The 19,811-nt window shown below is 33.3% G+C and overlaps 3 protein-coding genes and 1 long non-coding RNA gene across 4 annotated transcripts; 1 reads left to right on the top strand and 3 right to left on the bottom strand.

Moving 5' to 3' along the window:
- Nucleotides 1–482: 482 nt before the first annotated feature.
- On the top strand, nucleotides 483–2,621 carry LOC18041916 (BTB/POZ domain-containing protein At4g08455). The gene is made up of 2 exons (XM_006434241.2): nucleotides 483–984; nucleotides 1,506–2,621. Exons 1-2 carry the CDS (start codon nucleotides 613–615, stop codon nucleotides 1,971–1,973), a joined length of 840 nt encoding a protein of 279 aa, XP_006434304.1. The 5' UTR covers nucleotides 483–612; the 3' UTR covers nucleotides 1,974–2,621.
- Nucleotides 2,622–4,366: 1,745 nt separating this feature from the next.
- On the bottom strand, nucleotides 4,367–5,706 carry LOC18041915. Its single transcript, XR_002905442.1, has 3 exons — nucleotides 5,550–5,706; nucleotides 4,748–5,013; nucleotides 4,367–4,446 (listed from the first exon to the last, which is right to left on the bottom strand). It is a non-coding gene; the product is annotated as an uncharacterized LOC18041915 (long non-coding RNA).
- A 6,095-nt stretch (nucleotides 5,707–11,801) lies between these two features.
- LOC18041224 (probable calcium-binding protein CML44) lies at nucleotides 11,802–12,673 on the bottom strand. Its single transcript, XM_006434239.2, has one exon. The coding sequence runs from the start codon at nucleotides 12,329–12,331 to the stop codon at nucleotides 11,822–11,824; it is 510 nt and encodes a 169-aa protein (XP_006434302.1). The 5' UTR covers nucleotides 12,332–12,673; the 3' UTR covers nucleotides 11,802–11,821.
- A 5,803-nt stretch (nucleotides 12,674–18,476) lies between these two features.
- Nucleotides 18,477–19,605, bottom strand: LOC18041223 (probable calcium-binding protein CML44). Its single transcript, XM_006434238.2, has one exon. The coding sequence runs from the start codon at nucleotides 19,215–19,217 to the stop codon at nucleotides 18,717–18,719; it is 501 nt and encodes a 166-aa protein (XP_006434301.1). The 5' UTR covers nucleotides 19,218–19,605; the 3' UTR covers nucleotides 18,477–18,716.
- Between the last annotated feature and the right edge of the window lie 206 nt (nucleotides 19,606–19,811).

Here is a 19,811-nt window from a genome sequence, read left to right as displayed (position 1 = left end):
TTCATTTTATACAAGTAACTTGTATAAAATGAAATGAAAAATTTAATTGAATTATAATCAGGACTTAATTTTTAATGGAGAATTGAATAATACTTTCATATCACAAAATTTATTAATAAGCTCGCAGGTAGTAAATTTAACTTAAGGTTGGTAGTCCAATTACAACATGAATATCGTTCTACATCTGAAAAATGATTATTATAAAATTAACTAAGTGAATAAAATAAGATCATTAAACGATGCTTAAGTTGTGGAACTACAATTAGTGTGTCTATTATATTATGATAGGATGGGCTTATTAATTTAAAAATCAATTTGATCAGATGCATTTTTTAATTCTTAAATATTAGAAAATATTATGCTTAGTTTTTGAAAAAGCTGAATTTTAATTTAAATATCCTAATATATTTTGTTTTGGGATAAAACTACGAAACAAATTAAAAAAGAAAAAGAAACAAAAAGACAAAACACATCAAATCCTACTAAGCTAGTAGTGGGTCGTGCTAGTGTCTTGGGGAGTGAGGGTTTATTGTGTACGCAGGTAGATACGAGAGGCTATAATTTTCATTTTACCATCAACCACCGAAACGGAAACTCTAAGGGGAAAAAAAGATGCGAGGACGTCGGTGCCACTCGACTCGCCACCCAGACATGTCGGGTACGGATTCGGAATCCGAAGCCGAATCCGAAACGATGCGTTGCATCTCCTGCAGGGAGGAGTACGGGACCCGGGACGCGGGCACATGCAAGGAGTGTTACGAGGAGGCGAGCGAGACGGAGGAGGAGCTGAAGCGAGAAATCGAAGATCTTAAAGCTAAAGTCGCCTTTTTAAGGTTTTGGTCTCCACTCGATCATCATCATCATCATCATCACAGCAGTAGGTCCCACTGCGGACCTTGTTATACCGACGTCGTTTTGGTCGCCGCCTCGGAATCCGGCCCTGCTGGCCCCGCCGTTCCCGTCCCCGCTCATAAGGCCGTTTTGGTGAGAACTCATAATTTTATTTCCTAAGCCTCGCTTTAAAATACGATCACTAGCTACTAGCTATCAAGTATAATTAGCTGATGATTTTATAATTATTAGCTGTCAAGTTAACGTTGTTTATCAAATATTTCAGCTGCAGAAGCCCAGTACTTACTAGCATGACCTAGTTATTTTGATTAAACCTCGTACTTGATGAATTTGGATCAGGGTTTATCTAAGTTGTGCAGAATTTTAATCAAAGATTTTGTGACACGAGTGTACAGTTAAAATTTAATCAATCATATGTATTTGATATGTGCTATTCATGATATGGATCTGGAGACGCACAGAAGGGAAATTATTGAGTTATTTTCTTTGTATTTTCTTAATATGCTTTGGATTTTTTGAATTTCTGTATTATGAAAACAGAGTATGGAACTCTGTGCATGTGTTTCTTTGGATTTCTTTGATGATAAATGGATGAATTGTTTGTTTTATAATAGTTTCTTTGGAAGTTGGAACTAATTTTGATCATTTATAAGGTGAGTCGTTCTCCAGTGTTTAAAGCCATGCTAGATAATGAAATGGAAGAAAGTCGGAGTGGCACTATAAAGATCAGTGATGTATCATATGATGCCCTTCGTGCATTTGTCAATTATTTGTATACTGCAGAAGCTTGCCTTGATGAGCAATTGGCCTGTGACCTTTTGGAGTTGGCTGAAAAATATCAGGTGAAGCATCTTAAAGCATACTGTGAGAAGTTCCTGGTATCCAAACTGAATTGGGACAATTCTGTTGTGAACTATGCTTTTGCGCACCAGCACAATGCAAAGCAGTTGCTTGAAGCAGCACTGTCATTGATCACGGACAACATGGACAAGCTTACCAAGTGCGAGGAGTATAGGGAGCTCGTGGAGAAGGATCCCCGACTTGTAGTGGAAATCTATGAAGCTTACCTTTCCAAGCAAGTGAATACTGCAGTCCTTAAGGATTCTCCAATGAAGCAATAGGTGTGTAAGGTTTCTGGGTGTGCTGATCAGATCTGAAGCAAGCCCTGTATTATTTTAGAATGGGAGATGAGTCATTGATCAGTGTTAATTATCTAATGTAGTGCTTTGTCTTCACTCCAAGGGATATGTTGAAGTTTGAAGATGAAAACAATATCTGTGATGGCTGCTATGCTATTGGTAGCAAAACTTGAAATTACTGACATTTCATGGAATATTAAAAAATTATCTTGTGCCAATTAGGCAATTATTGTCATAGAATATTTTTAACCCTTTTTTAATTTTCCACTGGTATCATCTAAGTGAGCTTCAAAGTATTGAGACATTTGCATATATCAATGATAGTTTCTGGAATATAGCTATAAGCTGTTGCTGTTAGCACTCTAAATGATGCTTGTTGTGCTTCTGGTTCTGAGTGTGGCATTGTGGCAACCAGGAAATTCCAAGCAGGCAAAACCCTATGGTACAAACAAAGAGGAATTTTATCACAGGGGAAGTAGAATGTAAAAGCTGAGATGGCAAAATTTCAAGGGCACGAAGTTATTTTCATTTTTCATGGCTTGTATACATAATACTTTATTACATCTTCCTGCCTGTATAAACTATCAGAAGTGAAACAAAGTTTCTCAATCTACAAGTACATTTGCAAGGAAAGACGATAAAAACAATACTTTTATTTGCGTTTACCATATGATTCAAATGTGAAATCTTCAGTTTAGAATACCTTGTTAACGTGCTTTTCATTACAATTAGCTGGAGTTATCCTCTTTTCAGTTCACTTATCCGCATGACTCCCACCATTCCCAAATGATTCAAACACCATGCTACTAGGTCTCCACTGACTTTTATCCCAATCAAGCTTGAGAGTTGTCCCAGACGTTTTCCACAAATCAAATCCTTCCAGCTTGAATGGGGACCTTCACCTGAGTCAACATAGACGGGGCACCCCACCCATCTCGTAGCTGTTGCTATTTGCGGAAGTTCATCCATAAGGGATACTGAGTCTCTTATATAAACATACTCACCTCATCTTAGTATTCGGTCCATCTAGAGCATGATAGTTGAAAAAATACATCTGTTCCTGTTACAAAATTCGGCGAAAAATGTATATTCAGCTTCCTCTGCAACGAATATGCTTTCCGGTAGATATAGGACAAACAGGAAAAAATCGTTCCTTGTACCTTTTCCACTCAACAGAGAAGAGTCCTGTTGCGTGCAATTGGTCATATGTTCTAGTATACGTATCAAAGGGCTCAGACCTGGGAAATTGTCATCAGTAAAGCTCAAGATGTTAGCAACAACAGAACGAAATAAGATTCAGAAGTCCCCTAGAAAATTGCTAGTAATCATAGAAGTCTGAACAATTCAACACAAAAAAATTGCAGTATAAGCCAATCATATAGTGTGCAGCAAACAAGGAATGTATTCAATCGATCTATGTTTCCCTTATCCAATTTTTATCACTAATCTGGATTTCCGAAATCTTCTCTCCAAGAATCTCCCTAATCTTTTCTTGACACTTAATGATCAACAATATACTGATTCCATTAAGCACAAACATGACACCAAGGCACCTATGAGTCCTTCTTATGCATGAAATAGCCTTGAGAGTAACTGATAGATTATTGAATTGGACAGTTTTCAAGAATACTTCAATATCCCTAATTCTCAGATATATTTGTTGTCACCCGTCCTACCTTTCAACTATCAAATTCGTGGAACTCAGCTCTATAATGCCGATTTTACCAACATTTGAAATGTAGTCTATTCAAAGATTCGGGTTGACTGACTCTAGATGAGGTTCTAAATGATCATAACCCCAGATACATTAAAACTTCCCCAGTTTGCAAGGTGAATATGTAATGGAAAAGAATGAATAGTAGATACAAGAATTCTAGATGACACAAATGGAAACAAATTTTATCCTACAAAGTATTTTTAATAAAATCCGTTTCCTCAAGAAGGAAGAAAGTCCTCCAAGTCACTGATGCTAAGGAGAAGTAACAACTTATGTTTGGAAATCATCCAAATAATTCCAACCAGCAAAAGAATTCAGATTTACAAATATCATTAGTTTTGAATCATTTTAATGTAATGATGATAAATGGAGTCTAGAAAAATGCTATTGATCTAACAAGCACGAAAAAAGAAGCAATTTGAAAAAAAAAAAAGGTAAGAATTAATATGAGTCATCCATACCAGTCATGCATCACTCGTATGAGTCCACAGTCATATATAACCAGCAAGTGATTAATTTTATTTTTTTTTGGGATAAGAAACTGAAAAATGTATTAATAAAGAAGATGTGAAAACAGATAGTGGACCAGCTGTCCACTCAGAAAACAAAGACAGTACTATTTGTGTTATATAAAAGTATAACTAATCACCTCTCTAACAGAAGTAACTGAAACCACTAACAGGAACAAAACTCATCACCCAGCAGTCACATTGTAGATCATCCAAAGCTGCTGCAAACCTGGCATAAGTCAGAAGTATCAATTAATTTTTTCACTTTGGCATGTTAGAAAACTAAATGTGAAGCCAGAGCCTCGGTTCAATGCAATGGGCACTGTTCCTTCTGTTATGCAATCAGATCATTCCGTGCAGACAGAGGCGACTCGAGTATGTTAGAACTTTTTAAATGCCAGATAATAGTGAGTTATCTTTGTCCACACAACATAATTACTTCAGGACTGAAGCAGTTTCTACCTAAGCTCTGTCCAAATAGTATCTTCTAAAAGGCATTGAAAAAGTAGAAACTAATAAACAGATGGTACCTTCCAAATCCAACCCTCATGTCCTGTGAGATTTCATAGATTCATCTCTTTCCAGTGGAAAACCTTAACAAACCATCTACTGTGTCATTCCGATCTTTTGACTCAGCCCTACAGAGTTCCTATCTAGATATGTCGGCTTCCATTTTTATACTCTGAGGCCTGTCAGGTGGATCATGAAGGCATGCAGGCCATGTTGTATTATTAGATCCATAATCATTCTCTGGCAGTTCTGTACTTCTGTGATGCATGCCCTCGCACCAACATAGCTGAAAAGACATCACCAGAATTAGTAGATGGATTAGTATGATCAGTCATTCAACCAGAACACAGCCCAAAGGAAATTCTTCTCAAATTGGTGTTGACTTTTCAAGAAAAGTTTTTACACTTTACAACGTTGTCCAAAACAAAGCTTTTGTTGCCTCATACGTGGTACAAAATTGGATACCCATAGTATGAAAACTGAAGATGAACTTTAATCGGTCTGCATAATATGACAATCTCACCACATGACTGAAGCAAATTTTAAAATGAAAAAAGGAAAAAATAAAAAATAAAGCTCAAAACTGCAAGAAATTTTCAAATGGAAGTTTACTGAAGATCTACTTTGAGAAAAGACCAAGTCTTTTAATGATTTAAATATTTTCTAGCTTCCTTTTAATCACTTATGAACACTCATTCCTATACTTCAATCTAAGGAACTATAGCAAAAATGGGTCCATAACTGAATACGCAGAATATCATTTATGTGAGTACGTTTGAATCACTGAGCACAGTGAACTTGAAACTGTGAAACAGAGCTTACCAGACATTTTCTGGATCATCATCAGAATCACATATTGGAGGTTGCACTCCAGCACCATGGCTGGCATAGCAAGTATTGTTTACAGGTTTTCTCCACATAGCAATATATCCCTCCTTCTTCACAAGTTCTCAGCAAATGGAAGTAGTAAGGTTTTCCATTTCTGTGCAAAGATAACCAAATACGGATTCCAGCAAATGAAAGGCATAATTTTCATATTGAACAAATATTGTGTTGTTGAATATGAAAAAGAACGATGATAATGCTAATGATAAAGAAGATAAAGGAAGGAGATTCAGAGAACAATATACTTATACTGCAATACACGGTACTCAAAATAACATTTCACAGAATGGGCTACTTACCTTTCCATTGCTCAACTCGAATCTTTCCATCTCCATATACTGGTTCTGGTAACCAAATAAAGACACGGTACTCAAAATAACATTAATTTGACACCTTGTACAAGGTATGAAGTCAAAAGCCTGGCTTGGATACAATAACCGGCTTGTGGCAAACACTGCCAACATGGCTGGCACACCACACTCTAATGCAAACTGGACACTAGTCTAATAATTATCATTTAGAGATATTGACAGAGTGATCACTTTACGTTGTGTTTAAATAGGCACCAAAATTTGCTACTCCACAATCAACATCAAAGACAACTCGGGTGCTATGGCCAAATGCAATATCAGGAACCATCTACAATATTAAGTGAAGAGACCGCATCAACATAATGCACATTCAGAATACTAATATCTACTAAGAATTTGAAATTTTGCCAAAGTGTCAACCTCCGAAATCCAGTTCAAGTACTCATCCGCTCCATTGGGATACTTAGTTTCAGAGCCCACTCTCTGGCAAGTTACTGAACCACACCTACTAGTATTAAATCTCATAATCAGCTCAAAGGAAAGAAAAGAAAAAAGGAAGTTCCATCAAGTAAAAGGAAATTGATTCCAAAAACTTACGTCTAGACTCTTGGCCCACTTAAACGGAATTTTGTAGCCACTGGGACGTGGCACGGTACAATTTTAACCGTTTTGAGGACAGTGGCGTTGAAACTTGTCATTGCCGAATACCCCTACCACCACCACCACCCTTATCGTTTTCGGCTTCGTTTTCAGCAAGTGCAATGGAATCATTGAATAGCTCAAGCGAACCCATTTCTCCTTCAAACTGCCTGGCCATGGCCCCTGTTTCATCCAATATTCCTGTCCTGACAATCGTTAACTTGATGGTTTTGTTTGAGGTGGAAGAGGAGGAAAGGTGGTGGATGAGGAAGGGGAAGGGGAGGGAGAGGAGGACTAAAGCGGAGAATTTGATAAACTTGGGGTTGCAATAACATCTGCTGCCGTCGTTACGGCGGTGGACATTGTTTGCTTCTCGGGAAAATTGAGTAGAAACCATTTGGGGAGGAAAAAAACAGAAAGGGAAAACAAGTGACATGGAAAGTGTTTAAATGGGTGGTTTACGGATTTATCACTTATCAGCATTTGTGAAGTGGGTGACGGACCGGACGGTACGGTGGTGTGGCGGGAGAATGCGACAGCGGAGACTTGGTTTGTACTCACGTTTGAGTTTCTGGGTCCCACTCGTCTCTCAATTTTGTAAAATTAAGGAAAAAAAAAAAGAAACAATCCTGGTTGGGCTGAGCCCATGTTCAAAATTTTAGCTGGTTACTCCATGAATCTAAAGCCTTTTCTAAACCCAGAAGCCCGCTGTGCCAGCTGGGCTAAATTTTACAACCATGAACAAATCAAAGTTTTTTTGTTTTTCTTCTTTTTGATTTTTGATTTTTCTTCGTTTCTCTCGTTAGGTTGCTTTTGTTGTTGGAAGTTAGACTTGGCAAAATCCGGGTCCGGTCCGGGTTTTGGTGTTGCCCGGGACCGGACCGGATGAGAGAAATGCAAGCCCGGACCCGGGTTAAAACCCGGTTTTTCCGGGTGCGGTCCAGGCTTGAGCCCGGCACCTTCCGGGTCCGGGTTTTGATCCGGGTTTTTAAAACCCGCATGTGATAACTTCAATTTTTTTTCAATTTTTTTCTTTAATTTTTTTTTTCATTTCTCTAACAATGTAAATTTTAAAAAAGAAAATAATCAAATAAACTCATTCAATCTCAAACTTTAAAAAAGAAAATAGTCAAATACAAATATATAACACATTAACAATGCAAATTTTGCACAAATGATAAATAAAAATTATTTCAATCTACTTTCTAATACCTAAATTCATCTAATTTCTAACTTAAACTCATTCAATCTATATATAAAATAAATAAATTAAATTCAACAACACAATAAATTTAAATAACATCTAACATATCATAAATTCATAATTATATATTTATATATAATATATTTATTTTTTAAATTTATTAAAAAACCGGGTCCGGTCCGGGTTCCGGGTTTTTTGTGTTGAACCCGGACCCGGGCCCGGAAATGTCCGGGTTTGAGAATTTCAAACCCGGATCCGGTTTTTATATGCATGCGGTCCGGGTTTTGCCCGGACCGGATTGGCCGGGTCCGGTCCGGGCGGGCTTTTTTGACACCCCTATTGGAAGTCTCATGGATGATATGATAAGAGCGTTCCCACATAAGATTTTATCATATTTCACCAAAAGATTAATCAAACTTTTCCATGTTAACTTATCTGTTAGTCCTAACTTAATATGTCAATAAGATCCTATTTGAAATTGAGGTGTGAAAAGAAGAAAAAAGAAGAAGATTTTTCCCACATAAGATCTTTTCATAACAGCTACAACTATTGTAAAAAAAATTATAATTATGAAACAAAAGTTAATAATATATAGTGAATATAATTTTAAAAAATAATTTTGACAAAAATATTTAAAATATAATAAATTTTTCATCATACAAGTAAAAAATTATATCAACATAACTTTTAAAGTACAGCAGTTAGTGTTTACTAAATACTTTAGTGATAGGATGGGCAAAAAAACCCGGGCCATTCGGCCCAGAACCGCGGGTTTCAGCCTAGCTCTCACGTGGACAAGGACTCAAGAAAAAAAGCTCGGACCAGGATCAGGCTCACTTTTTTTTTTAAAATAAATTTATAAATTAGAATAATACAATTAAAATTGAAAAAGTAGCTTTAAAAAACATTTAAATTCTTAATTTATAAATCAATGATGATTCAAAAAAGCCAAATTTATGATACTAAATTTTCTCTTATACGTTAATTAATTAACAGAGTGTTTGAATTAGAGAATTCATTATTAAAGAAAATTAGTTTTATAAAATTTTATTTGCTTTATTTATTATTTTACTTTAAAATATCAATTTTTCTTAATTTATTTATTACTATAATAATTTGTTGATTATTAATTTATTTTAAATTTATAATAATTTTAAAAAAATGAATTCCAAACCCCTCGTACTTAATTTAAAGTGGTTCAAGCTCAGACCCAAACCCGCTTTTTACCATCCCTATTTAGTGCTATAAAACGCACCCCAAGTTTGGCAAGAAAAACACTACCAGCCCCATCAACTGCTGCTGCCCACAACATCTCATTAAATTGACCCCTATTTATTCTGAACAACTTCCCAGCATTGTCCATTTGAAAAATAATTGGAAATAACCGACATACACCACAATGAGTATCATCTAATATATATATATATATATATATATATAATTGTTACAAATTTTAAATTTTTCATTAAAAATCTTAATTTATGCATTACTCAGCGAAAAATTAGGACGTATAATGAAAGATATATAACTTGTAAAATTTTTTAAAAAAAAATAGAAGGAGATTCACAAAACATCTAAATTTAATTTGGATAGTACATTTGTGAAACAAAATATCGTTAGGTATATATTGATTTTCAAATATATTTCACTTACCGTTCCAGCATCATAATTAATGTAATTTATAAATAAAACTTACCTTTAATTATTATTATTTTTTTGTTATATTGAACCATTTTGTATCCGAAAATCACATTGGACCCTAAACAATATAGATTCGAGCTGGGTAGAACCATTAGGGGCAACAAAACTTTTTCAACATATATTTAACGCACCTGCATTAAATTAATATAATCATAGTTTTATTATAAGTATACATGTGAATACTTTGTATACAATCATGACATGTAATTATTTAAAAAAAGAATTCCATCTATTTTGTTACGTACCTTACGAAGAATAGATTAAAATTAAAAATATCAAAGTCATCGCCCCAATCCAAACTATACGTTTTAGCTAGGAAAAGAGAAACAAAGAAAAAAAAGATATGACCCATATTTTCTAAGCAAAAAACAAGTTGACGATAGTAATCAAAGTAAGCCAATAATGTTCCTATCATGGACATTAATATATGGCAATATAAGTTGATCTTGAACTTTCTGCCTCAAATTTTCTATTTGTAATGTAAATCTCCCAGTAAGTGATACGCCACCAGTCCTTCTACAAATGTATCTAATTTTCTAAGAAGACTTTGTTAGATGAAGTCAGTTATGAACCTTCAAAATTATATAAATTTCTCCAACTACTTATTGTTAAGGTCTACTTAATTATATGAATTGTTTTGCATCTTGGAAAAAATAAAATAAAATAAAATAATAGTATGAATTGTTTTTAGACCTGCCAAGTTTTTTATGTCAGTAACATTCTATTTAATTTATCATAACCATACTTAACTCTGATCTTTATATTTTTCTATCAGTGGCGAAGCTAGCACTATATTTTGGGGTGGGCTATTACATTTATTTTTATATTTTTATAAGTATTAATGAAGATAAATTCATAAATTATAATTAATTATTTTTTTTCCAAAAAGCTAACCCCGGCTGCAGCCCGGGTTAGCCCACTCTTAACTTCGCCACTGCTTTCTATTAACTTGTGTTCTAAAATTAACCATTAAGAAATACTCTTCATATATTGATAAGAAGTTGCATTTTTAACGACGAGGCCAAGGGAAATACGTGTGTGTGTGTGTGTGTTGATCTTGTCTTTTTTCCAAAATTCTATTTGTAACTCTAATAAAAAGATGTATTTAAAACCAAAAAAAGAAAAAATTCTAATAAAAAACAAACTTTGAGGCACCGCGTTGTGTCAAAATAAATAAATGATCGATGATAAAAGGAAATGATATATTGTGGATGATTATTAGATACCCGTGTGTGTATAATTGTTTGGTAGTTGGAGTACTTGGTAGTTAATTATTTGATGTATCCGATTTTTGTTTTGAATAATAATACAGTCACAAATTTTTATACAAATTGATGTGGCATAATAAAATTGATTGAATTAAATATCTCTTGGCCCACATAATTTTTTTTATTTTTTATTTTTATTCAACCAATGAATTAATGTCACATTAATTTATAGAATATAAATTTATAAAAGAATTTATGAGCTCTATCATCACTATCTTATTTTTGGGGTCGGGGAACCGATTTCTTTGGTTGGAATTTAGGATTGCCTACGTCAGTTGACTTGTTCTTCTTGCGGCTGGCATACAATACGTGGCTGAAATTTTTTGAGACTTATTTGTGGCATCTAAATAGTCTAATCCTCTATATATAGATGATTTTGATATTTGATTGACTAGATTTGGCACTTGAACTTGGAATTGGAAGCTGAAGATGCAATAATTGCCTTTGGATGTTGGTTATGATTCCGATATTCAAACGAAAGAATTGTATAGATTTTCTAATCTCTCCAGAAGTTTCTGGCCCATTGTTTGTTTAGAGTTCCGTCCTCATGGATCTATGGTTAATAATTATACTTCGGCTCTACGCATGTATCTCTATCTTTTTTTTGAAAAAAAAAATGTTTATCAATATAAAGAACGGGATCCTCCCCTAAGTAATATTATTTTAAATATTTAAAATAACTTTATGAATGATTCTATGATTGAATTAGTGCCATATCGGTTGTAATACGAAAATTGATGTAACAATTCTATAAATTATTTAAACATAATAATTGAAAGCTTTATTTAATTAAAACGGACATGGATTTTTCGGAGAGATGCTATAAAACTCCAACTAGATAATACTATTTTAAACATTTTTAACACAGAATTACACAATGTACACGCATTATTTGAAGGATCATACGAACACACACACACACATATATAAGATTAAACAAAACAACAAATAATCTAATAAGCTCGGCTAATTATGTTGATCTCGGGTCTAACAAATTACGACCATCATATAATCAACATAATTTCACAGATTATAAAAAAAAAAAAAAACAAGGTCAAGATTAACAGGCACGAAATTAATAACGAATTAAGAAACAGTACTACGAAGCATCATGTTCTTGAATTCTTCAAAATCAAGAACCCCATCAGAATTGGTATCATACACGTAAATCATGCTTCTGCAATCTTGGCTGCTTTTCTCATCCCACAATCCGAGTCTCGCCAACACACTCTGAAGCTCTTCGCTTGTAATGAATCCATCACCATTCACATCGAACACACTGAACGCTTTGTAAAGATCACTGATCTCTTCGTCGCCGCTGTCATCATCAGCTGCTTCATCAGCATTCTGGGAAGCATCAGCAGCAGCATTGGGATTATTATTATTATTATTCGATATGATGGAATCACAGAAGAACAAGAATTCATCGAAGCAGAGGCTTGGTTTTTCAACTAGGGCTTCAAGCTCTTCAAGGGTAAAATGTACCCCAATTCTTTCAAGAACCCAGTTGAGTTCCTCCAAGCTCACCAGGCCATCGCCATTTCGATCAAGCTTCTCGAAAATTCTTTGCAAGTCATTGGCGGTAAGAGGAGCCATATTGTGAGTGAGTGACAATAATATACAATGCTAATTAACTAACTAACAATCCAGAGATGCAATTCCAGTTCTACATTTCCACTGACTCTAGATTTAACACTTAACTGGGTTTATATAGAGATTTATATGAGAAAATGAAACAATGATGTTGTGGTAACAAGAGAGCTGAGGAAGCTAGCAAGAAGGTTCGTGGGCCGGCAAGGGTCTTTGTCTCTTTGATTGCAAAATTGATATAATCTTTAGGGTTTCTGGTTTCATTTAGTTTTCTGGCTAAGATCTTTTATGTTTTTATTCTTTTTTGTGGTTAAACTTCCATACCTATCCTCCTCCAAATAATGTAGCTTCACATCTCCCTCTATGATTATTACAGACTGTGGTGCCCATATCCATTGTCTTCTTTTTGTTTTTCTTGAGTCACTGTCTTTTGGTGGCCCTCTTGATTTAATGTTCTAACAACAATTTCTTGTCAGGAGCAGAAGTAATTTGCCAGTTGTCGTTTAAAAAATGGGAAGCAAGAAGTCCCACAGATTTTAAAATGATCATTTTAAAGTTGATTTGTTGTTTATCTGTACAAATTGGTCTTCAAATTGTAAATAATTACTTGTTTATATGCATGCTAGCTACCAATTTTTGTTTGGCAATCTTCATCTCGGTGTCATTGAGAAACACGTGGCAACAAATGAAAAGCATGTCATGAGGTTTGGTCGGCGACCCCTTTGATCTCGTTCATATCTATATATATATATATACAAAGTTAGAACTTGATGGGTTGATGTGACATCACCATTTCTCATCTTTATATATTCTCTATTATTTAATAAATAGAGAAATTTTCTTTTAAATTTGATTTTTCATCTTCTCATAATTAATTTGATTGTTATTACACAATAACAATTATATAAATATTTTAATTAGGCATATTCTTTGTAATGAACATCTAAGGGGGAGTGTTATGAATTTATTAAAATAAATGTAGATGTTCATAACATATATCTCTTAGTCTCTCCACTATTTCCCATTAGCAACCTTTAACTTCCCTATAACTCCCACTATCTCACAAGGAATTATGATCCATAATTTTTCATTAATTTCATGGAGTGATTATGTAACTATAAAAGGAGAGCTCATCTTTTTTGTTTTGTACACACACAATTGGAATGAATAAAATCACTCTATAATATATTCTCTCATTTTATTCTTTATCTTGCGTTGCTTCTTTATTTGTATTGCTGGCTAATAGCTTTTTGTTTTTGTTTTTTTGTAAGGCTGCCTCATCTTAAAAAAAAAATCAATTCATATTTTTTATCAGTTTCATCAAGTGTAAAGTAAAAAAAAAAATAATACTAAATTCTTTTTTCAAAGCCGCGTGAAACGTAGTTCTATTTTCTAATATATATATATATATATATATGTGTGTTGAGCCCCGTACAAAATTTGAAAATAAGCCTCATTGCAGCGTGTGCGTCACCTAAATATGATTTAATTAATCTTCTTCTAAATAAAATATATCTTCATTAACCTCTACCATGAATTTCAAAAACAAAACATTCTTGCCTCTCTAAGAGTAGTTGAGATTAAGTCTTTTAAACCACATTTACACCCGTACGTCGCGAGATAAAGTTATTGATACTCATAGATATATATATGATTAGGGTATATGGTCAAAACTACTTTGCATCATAGGTTTCGTACCCCACTCGTTTGTCATTTACCAAAGTCAGCGTTAGATTTCATCTAACAGCTGGAAAAGAAACACAGAGAGAAACAGGAGTAACCTAAGAAACAAGTTATGGTCGGTCACCTGGAGGGAAAAAACTGATTGGTTAAAAAGCACATGTAATAGGTTGAAAATATTTTACAACTTACGTGTTTAAACAAATAACAAACTAATATATGGAGTTGAGACTGCAAGTGTTCCCCTTGCCATTGAAACTGGCTACGAAGGTCTTGAACATTCTACATTTTCCATCGGTAAATGTATTATTGTTTTAGTTGGAGATGCTGGAGTTGGCACCCTAGTTCTTCAGGTAAAATAACAATACTCTTATTTCTTGTGTTTTCTTTGCTTGGCTCTATTAACATTTTACACAAATTACTTTTTTTTTAAATTTTGTTGGTGGCTTTGGGTATTCATTGTGGCACTCTTATTTTATGGGTGAATGGTTTTCAAAGTATTGATTCACTTGCATTTATTTTCATGCATGTTTTATTGTTGAATATTCTATATTATGGGGCATTATCTTGTAACTGAAGATTTTTGTTATGGTTATGTAAATTGATGGCATAAGGTGTTGCATTAAAAAATAGAGCTTATATCAATTAATTAATTTGTGTGTTAGTAAAGTTTTGGGGTTTCAATACCCAAGTGAATTAATGAAACACATATTGAATAGCAAAGTTGTCTTGTTAACTCTCTTGTCTGTTGAGATTGTAAATATCACATTTACTTGCTGGGTAGAAATTGAAGAAAACTCTTCTGCAATTTCAGCCGTAACCACCTATATCACCAATTCTTCAATTTATTCATAAATTATTTACCTGACCCTCCACAAAGCCTGCAACTGACACACTAGCCCAAAGTAATTGTAGGCAGGACCTTCATATATCATACATTCAAAACAATTTGAACTCATACTTCTTGAATTTATCACAACAAGTAAAGAAAAGAACAAACAAAATCAATTAACAGTCATATGAACAAAACCCAGGGGAACAAAATCAATTAACAATCATATAAACAAAAAACCAGAAAAACAAAATCAATTAATAATCATATGAACAGAATAGATGCCGCAAAATTTACCCACATAGATGTAGCAGGACTACCACCGCCATCACTAGCCGAATCAGAGCAGAGACGCAGCAACACCACCACACGGAGCCGAGAAGTAGTGACAGCAGTAGCCGTCGATCCTCAATTACAGTAGTAATAGAGCAGAGACGTAATAGCAATAGCACACAAAGTCGAGATGCAACAGCAGTTTTCTCTCTCAATGCAACATCTAATTTTGCTTGTAGAACTGTGACGATGAGAGAGTTGTGACAGTCAATTATGGATGAAGTACAAGAGTATTCACGGAGAGAGAGAGATGTGAGAGAGAGCTCTGTGAATTTAGATTGAATTATCTTTTTTGTTTTCGTTTTACTAGTACTACAGCTTCAACCGGTTACTCATTTTTCAACTGTTAAATCTTAGGTGTTAGCTACTTTTGTTCACAATCTAAAGGTTCATTCGCTAAGAGACAAAGAAGTGGGGTACCAAATCCATGATGCAAGGTAGTTGGACCCGTACTAGGGTATATATTAACAAATATTATAACTATGTAACTATTGAACTTTCAAAATTAAGTACGTGCATATAAATATAATAAAAATTATTTTTGATGTAGAAAAAGATGATAGAAAAATAAAAAAAAATTATCTTCTCTCTTTATCTATTCACTCTTATTTTTTTCTTTTCTTTTTTATTTCTCTCATCTTTCTCTAGCTTACCATTTTTAATATAATAATTTCAAACAAAACCTAAATGGTTGTAGTTTGAAAAGTATCTTTTCCTTTTTTTTCCCCACTCCCCCGCCCCCACTTTTTACGAATTACAAATACCCACGCAACAAACCGTACGAGTTTTGTTGACCAAAGTACGACTCCTGGGTACCGTGCAAATTTTCACAAACAAATGAAAGTACAAATAATTGCAAGTCCTTCGGTTGCTGTGTTGTATGTAACACGGACTAATTTGTTTGCTTTTGCAATTTGCATAAAAATCTAGATTCGTATCAAACTTTCTGTACCAACATACTTTTCAGCTGACCTAAGACTCGTCTAATTTTTTTTGTTACTTATTAAAGTCTTCTGACAATGGAGTTTTTTTAAGTGGTTTGATTGAGTTTGTTCTTCAGTTTAAATTGCTAGAAAATTATTTTTATTGGAAGAACATGTACCTCTCAATTCAAGCGGAAACTTATAATCTAAGTTTTGGTACGGATTTAAAGGTGTCTCCTACAGTTGGAACCCTCTCTAAAATACCTCGTGTTAAGATAAAAAAATAAAATATTCCAGCATTGACGTTTCTGAGTAAGTGACTTGGAAAAATCAACCCAGTAATTCAGCCCCCCAAAAAGAAAAAAAAAATGTATTCAATGATGGGGATGGGGATGGGGATTGGGATTGGGATTGGGATGGGCAGATATATTCGTATGAGCCGATGTAGACGGGGTGAAATTTTCAAAGTCGTATGATATCACAACTTGTGCAAGAGAATTTCCCAGAATAATACCTGCCATTTATTTATTTGTTATAAGTTTTGACTATTTTCAAAATTACACAATTTAGTACGTTTAATTTACGTGTTATATAATTAACTTTCAGTATTGAATAAGTTATCAAAGGCAATAACTGAGGAAATGCTTATAAAGCGTGAATAAAAAGAGAGTTGAATTATATCTTCCTTTTCGGGGATTGCTATGAAATTGTCAGACTTTGCATAAGTACGGTTATCTGAAAAAAATAAAAAAAATAGGAAGATTATTTAATCTGACTAGCTAAAATTTTTTGTCATGTGAATGCACTCGGGCTTCGGCTGACACAATCCTGAAAATTAATGTATCATGGATTGTCGAAAATTCCAGAAACACAGAGTTTAGACGGCAAATGCCATCTCCAATATGGGGCCTGTTTAGCTGTGGCCTGTGGGGATGTGGTTTTTAAGCTATTATTATTGTTGTGAGCTAAACCTATGGTTGTTGAGAAAAGATATATAGGCATATGATAAATATTATTTTTTGTTAATTTATAATAATAATAATAATAATAAGTAATATTATCATTTTACCACTAAAGTTATTCTAACATATAATGTCAGTATCATAGTTTGTCGAAAAATACATTTTACCACCAAATGTTTGTTCCGTTATTAATTTATCACATTTCTGTTAAAAAGTTAAAAATTTACTGATGTTTTGTTGATGTCATAAGGGCATCAAAGACATTTCCTATTGAAGACAAAACACTGCATTGCAAGTGTAAAATAAACAATAAAACAAAGTAAAAAAACTCAAGGGAAATAATTAGAGAATTAAGAAATTGATAACCCCAAAATCAGCCCCTCTCTCTCATTAATTTTTTCCTTAATTAAATTATTATTGTTTTTTGTCGTGATTAATACTTGAATTTCATAGATTATAATATTAATTTTGAAGCAGAATTTATTATTATTATTTTTGCTTTTTGTCATAATTCTGCATATTGTTCATTAATTTTATTAAGTAGAATTTTCAGTTGTATTCTAAATCTTATTAATTGTTATTGTTATTATAAATTGTTATTATTTTTAGTTGTGATTAATACTTGAATTTCATAGGTTATAATATTAATTTTGAAACATAAATTTTTTATTAATTGTTTTCTTTTTTGTTTATCGTAATTCTGCATATTATTTATTACTTTTTATTAATTACAATTTTTAGTTGTTTTCTAAATCTTATTTTTGTTCATTGTTTCTTTTTTTTCAAAGGATAAAATTGTCTTTTATTCTCGTGGGGTAAAATCGATTTTTAACTCATTTTCTGTTAAATATTAATTTTTTTTAATTGGAAAGGTGGTAAATTAATAACAATGCAAACGTGTGATGGTAAAATGCACTTTTCAGCAGATTATAGTTTGACATAATATGTCAGAATAACTTTGGTGGTACAATAATAATATCCCTAATAATTAGAATAATAAAAAGCAGTAGGGGTTTGCTTAGTCTGTCACAACTTAATGAGTGTTACTAATCACAATTCACAACAAGCGTTTGAGCACCAAAAATAATTTTTAAAATTTTTTTATTTTGCTAAAGTAGATTTTAAAAAAATTATGAAACATTAAAATTAACTTTTAATTTTTAAAAATTACTTTTGATCCTCTAAAAAATAATCATAAACGGACTTAAGAACTAAATAATTGATAAGACAAATAAATAAATAAATAAATAAAAACACTAGACATAATTTTATTGCAAAACAACACTTGAATCTCTCAATTAAATCATTTATAAACTTTTAATACCTAACCTAATCTTGTCCTTAGCGTTAAAGCAGTAATGTACAAATGAACACTTTCTTTTAATTTGAACGCTAAACATGAGTACATGACCTTCTCAAAATCATGCCAGACCACATAATCATAATATCAATATGTAGGATACAATACATGCCTCAAATAACACACGAATACAAAGTAATAGCTAGGTAGTTGTGCTAGTTTAGTTTTGCTGAAGCTGATAATTGAGAAAGAAATTAATTGGGAAACTAAAAGCAACAAAAATTTGACCCGACGATGCGTTGAAAGCTGATCGCAGGAACCCTCAAACTTCATCAGAATCTTATATTTACAGAAAAATGAATCAAGATTTTGAAAGCAGCATCATGTTCTTGAATTCTTCAAAATCAAGAACCCCATCCAAATTTGTATCATACATACAAATCATTCTCGTACAATCTTTGCCGCTCTTCTCATCCCATAATCCAAGCCTCGACAAAACATTTTGAAGCTCTTCACAAGAAATGAACCCATCACCATTCAAATCAAACACATTAAACGCCTCTAGAAGATCACTGATCTCGCCATCATCGTCGTTTTCGTTGTCGTCGCCGTTGATCTCATCCTTAACCTCATGATCATCGACTTTATTATTGTTTTGCTTTGATATGGACTTCCAAAAGAACAGGAATTCATTCAAATCCAGGCTTGATTTTCCCACAAATGATTCAAGCTCTTCAAGGCTTAAACGAACTCCAATTCTCTCAAGAAGCCAATTAAGCTCCTCTAGGCTCACTTGGTCATCCCCATTTTTGTCAAGCTGCTTGAAAATTCTTTGCAAGTCAGCCGTGTGAAGAGGACACATCTTGGCGAAGGCGATCACCAAAGAACATAAATAGAAATAAGAAATTGAAGCTTTGTCCAATTTGGTGGTGCGCCTGCACAAAAGTTACGAATCTTGCCTTACTTCTTTAATATAAATACAGCAAATTGGAAAAAAAATAAAACTGATAATCGTTAAGTCAGTCGCGAAGAAGTTTCAGTGAAGGTGACAAAAATAATAATATTCTCCAGCTTGATAATTAATTATCAAAATTTTGAATGGTTAAGCTGTTAACAACTTACTTAACGTATGGGTTAATTTCTTATTAATTGTGGCGACTACGAATAGGCATATCCGTTTTGAAAGTCAATTAATTATCAATAGGTGCTGTCAAACGGCTACATGGGGGGCAACAAGTGTTTATATGATTCAAGTCTTGTCGTAATATTATTAATATATATATATATATATTGCTGCTATTTTTTATTTGTGCTTGTAACACGAAAGTTAATAGAATAACATGATTCTTGTATAAATAAGTTTATAATCGTTATCAACAGTCAATAAGATGGGCTCAGTTGTAACGTTTGTTCATTCGAAGTTTCTGTTTCAATTTGTAACAAAATCAAAATGAAT

Source organism: Citrus clementina, unplaced genomic scaffold (genome assembly GCF_000493195.1).
Source record: "Citrus clementina cultivar Clemenules unplaced genomic scaffold, Citrus_clementina_v1.0 scaffold_5, whole genome shotgun sequence".
Classification (NCBI taxonomy): domain Eukaryota; kingdom Viridiplantae; phylum Streptophyta; class Magnoliopsida; order Sapindales; family Rutaceae; genus Citrus; species Citrus x clementina.
This window is presented reverse-complemented; position numbering and strand designations above follow the sequence as displayed.

Bases quoted from the DNA above. Each gene is read 5' to 3' on its own strand.
- LOC18041224 (XM_006434239.2), bottom strand. From the start codon at position 12,331: ATGGCTCCTCTTACCGCCAATGACTTGCAAAGAATTTTCGAGAAGCTT.
- LOC18041916 (XM_006434241.2), top strand. From the start codon at position 613: ATGCGAGGACGTCGGTGCCACTCGACTCGCCACCCAGACATGTCGGGT. The intron at 985-1,505 runs GTGAGAACTCAT...ATCATTTATAAG, and splicing joins CCGCTCATAAGGCCGTTTTG to GTGAGTCGTTCTCCAGTGTT.
- LOC18041223 (XM_006434238.2), bottom strand. From the start codon at position 19,217: ATGTGTCCTCTTCACACGGCTGACTTGCAAAGAATTTTCAAGCAGCTT.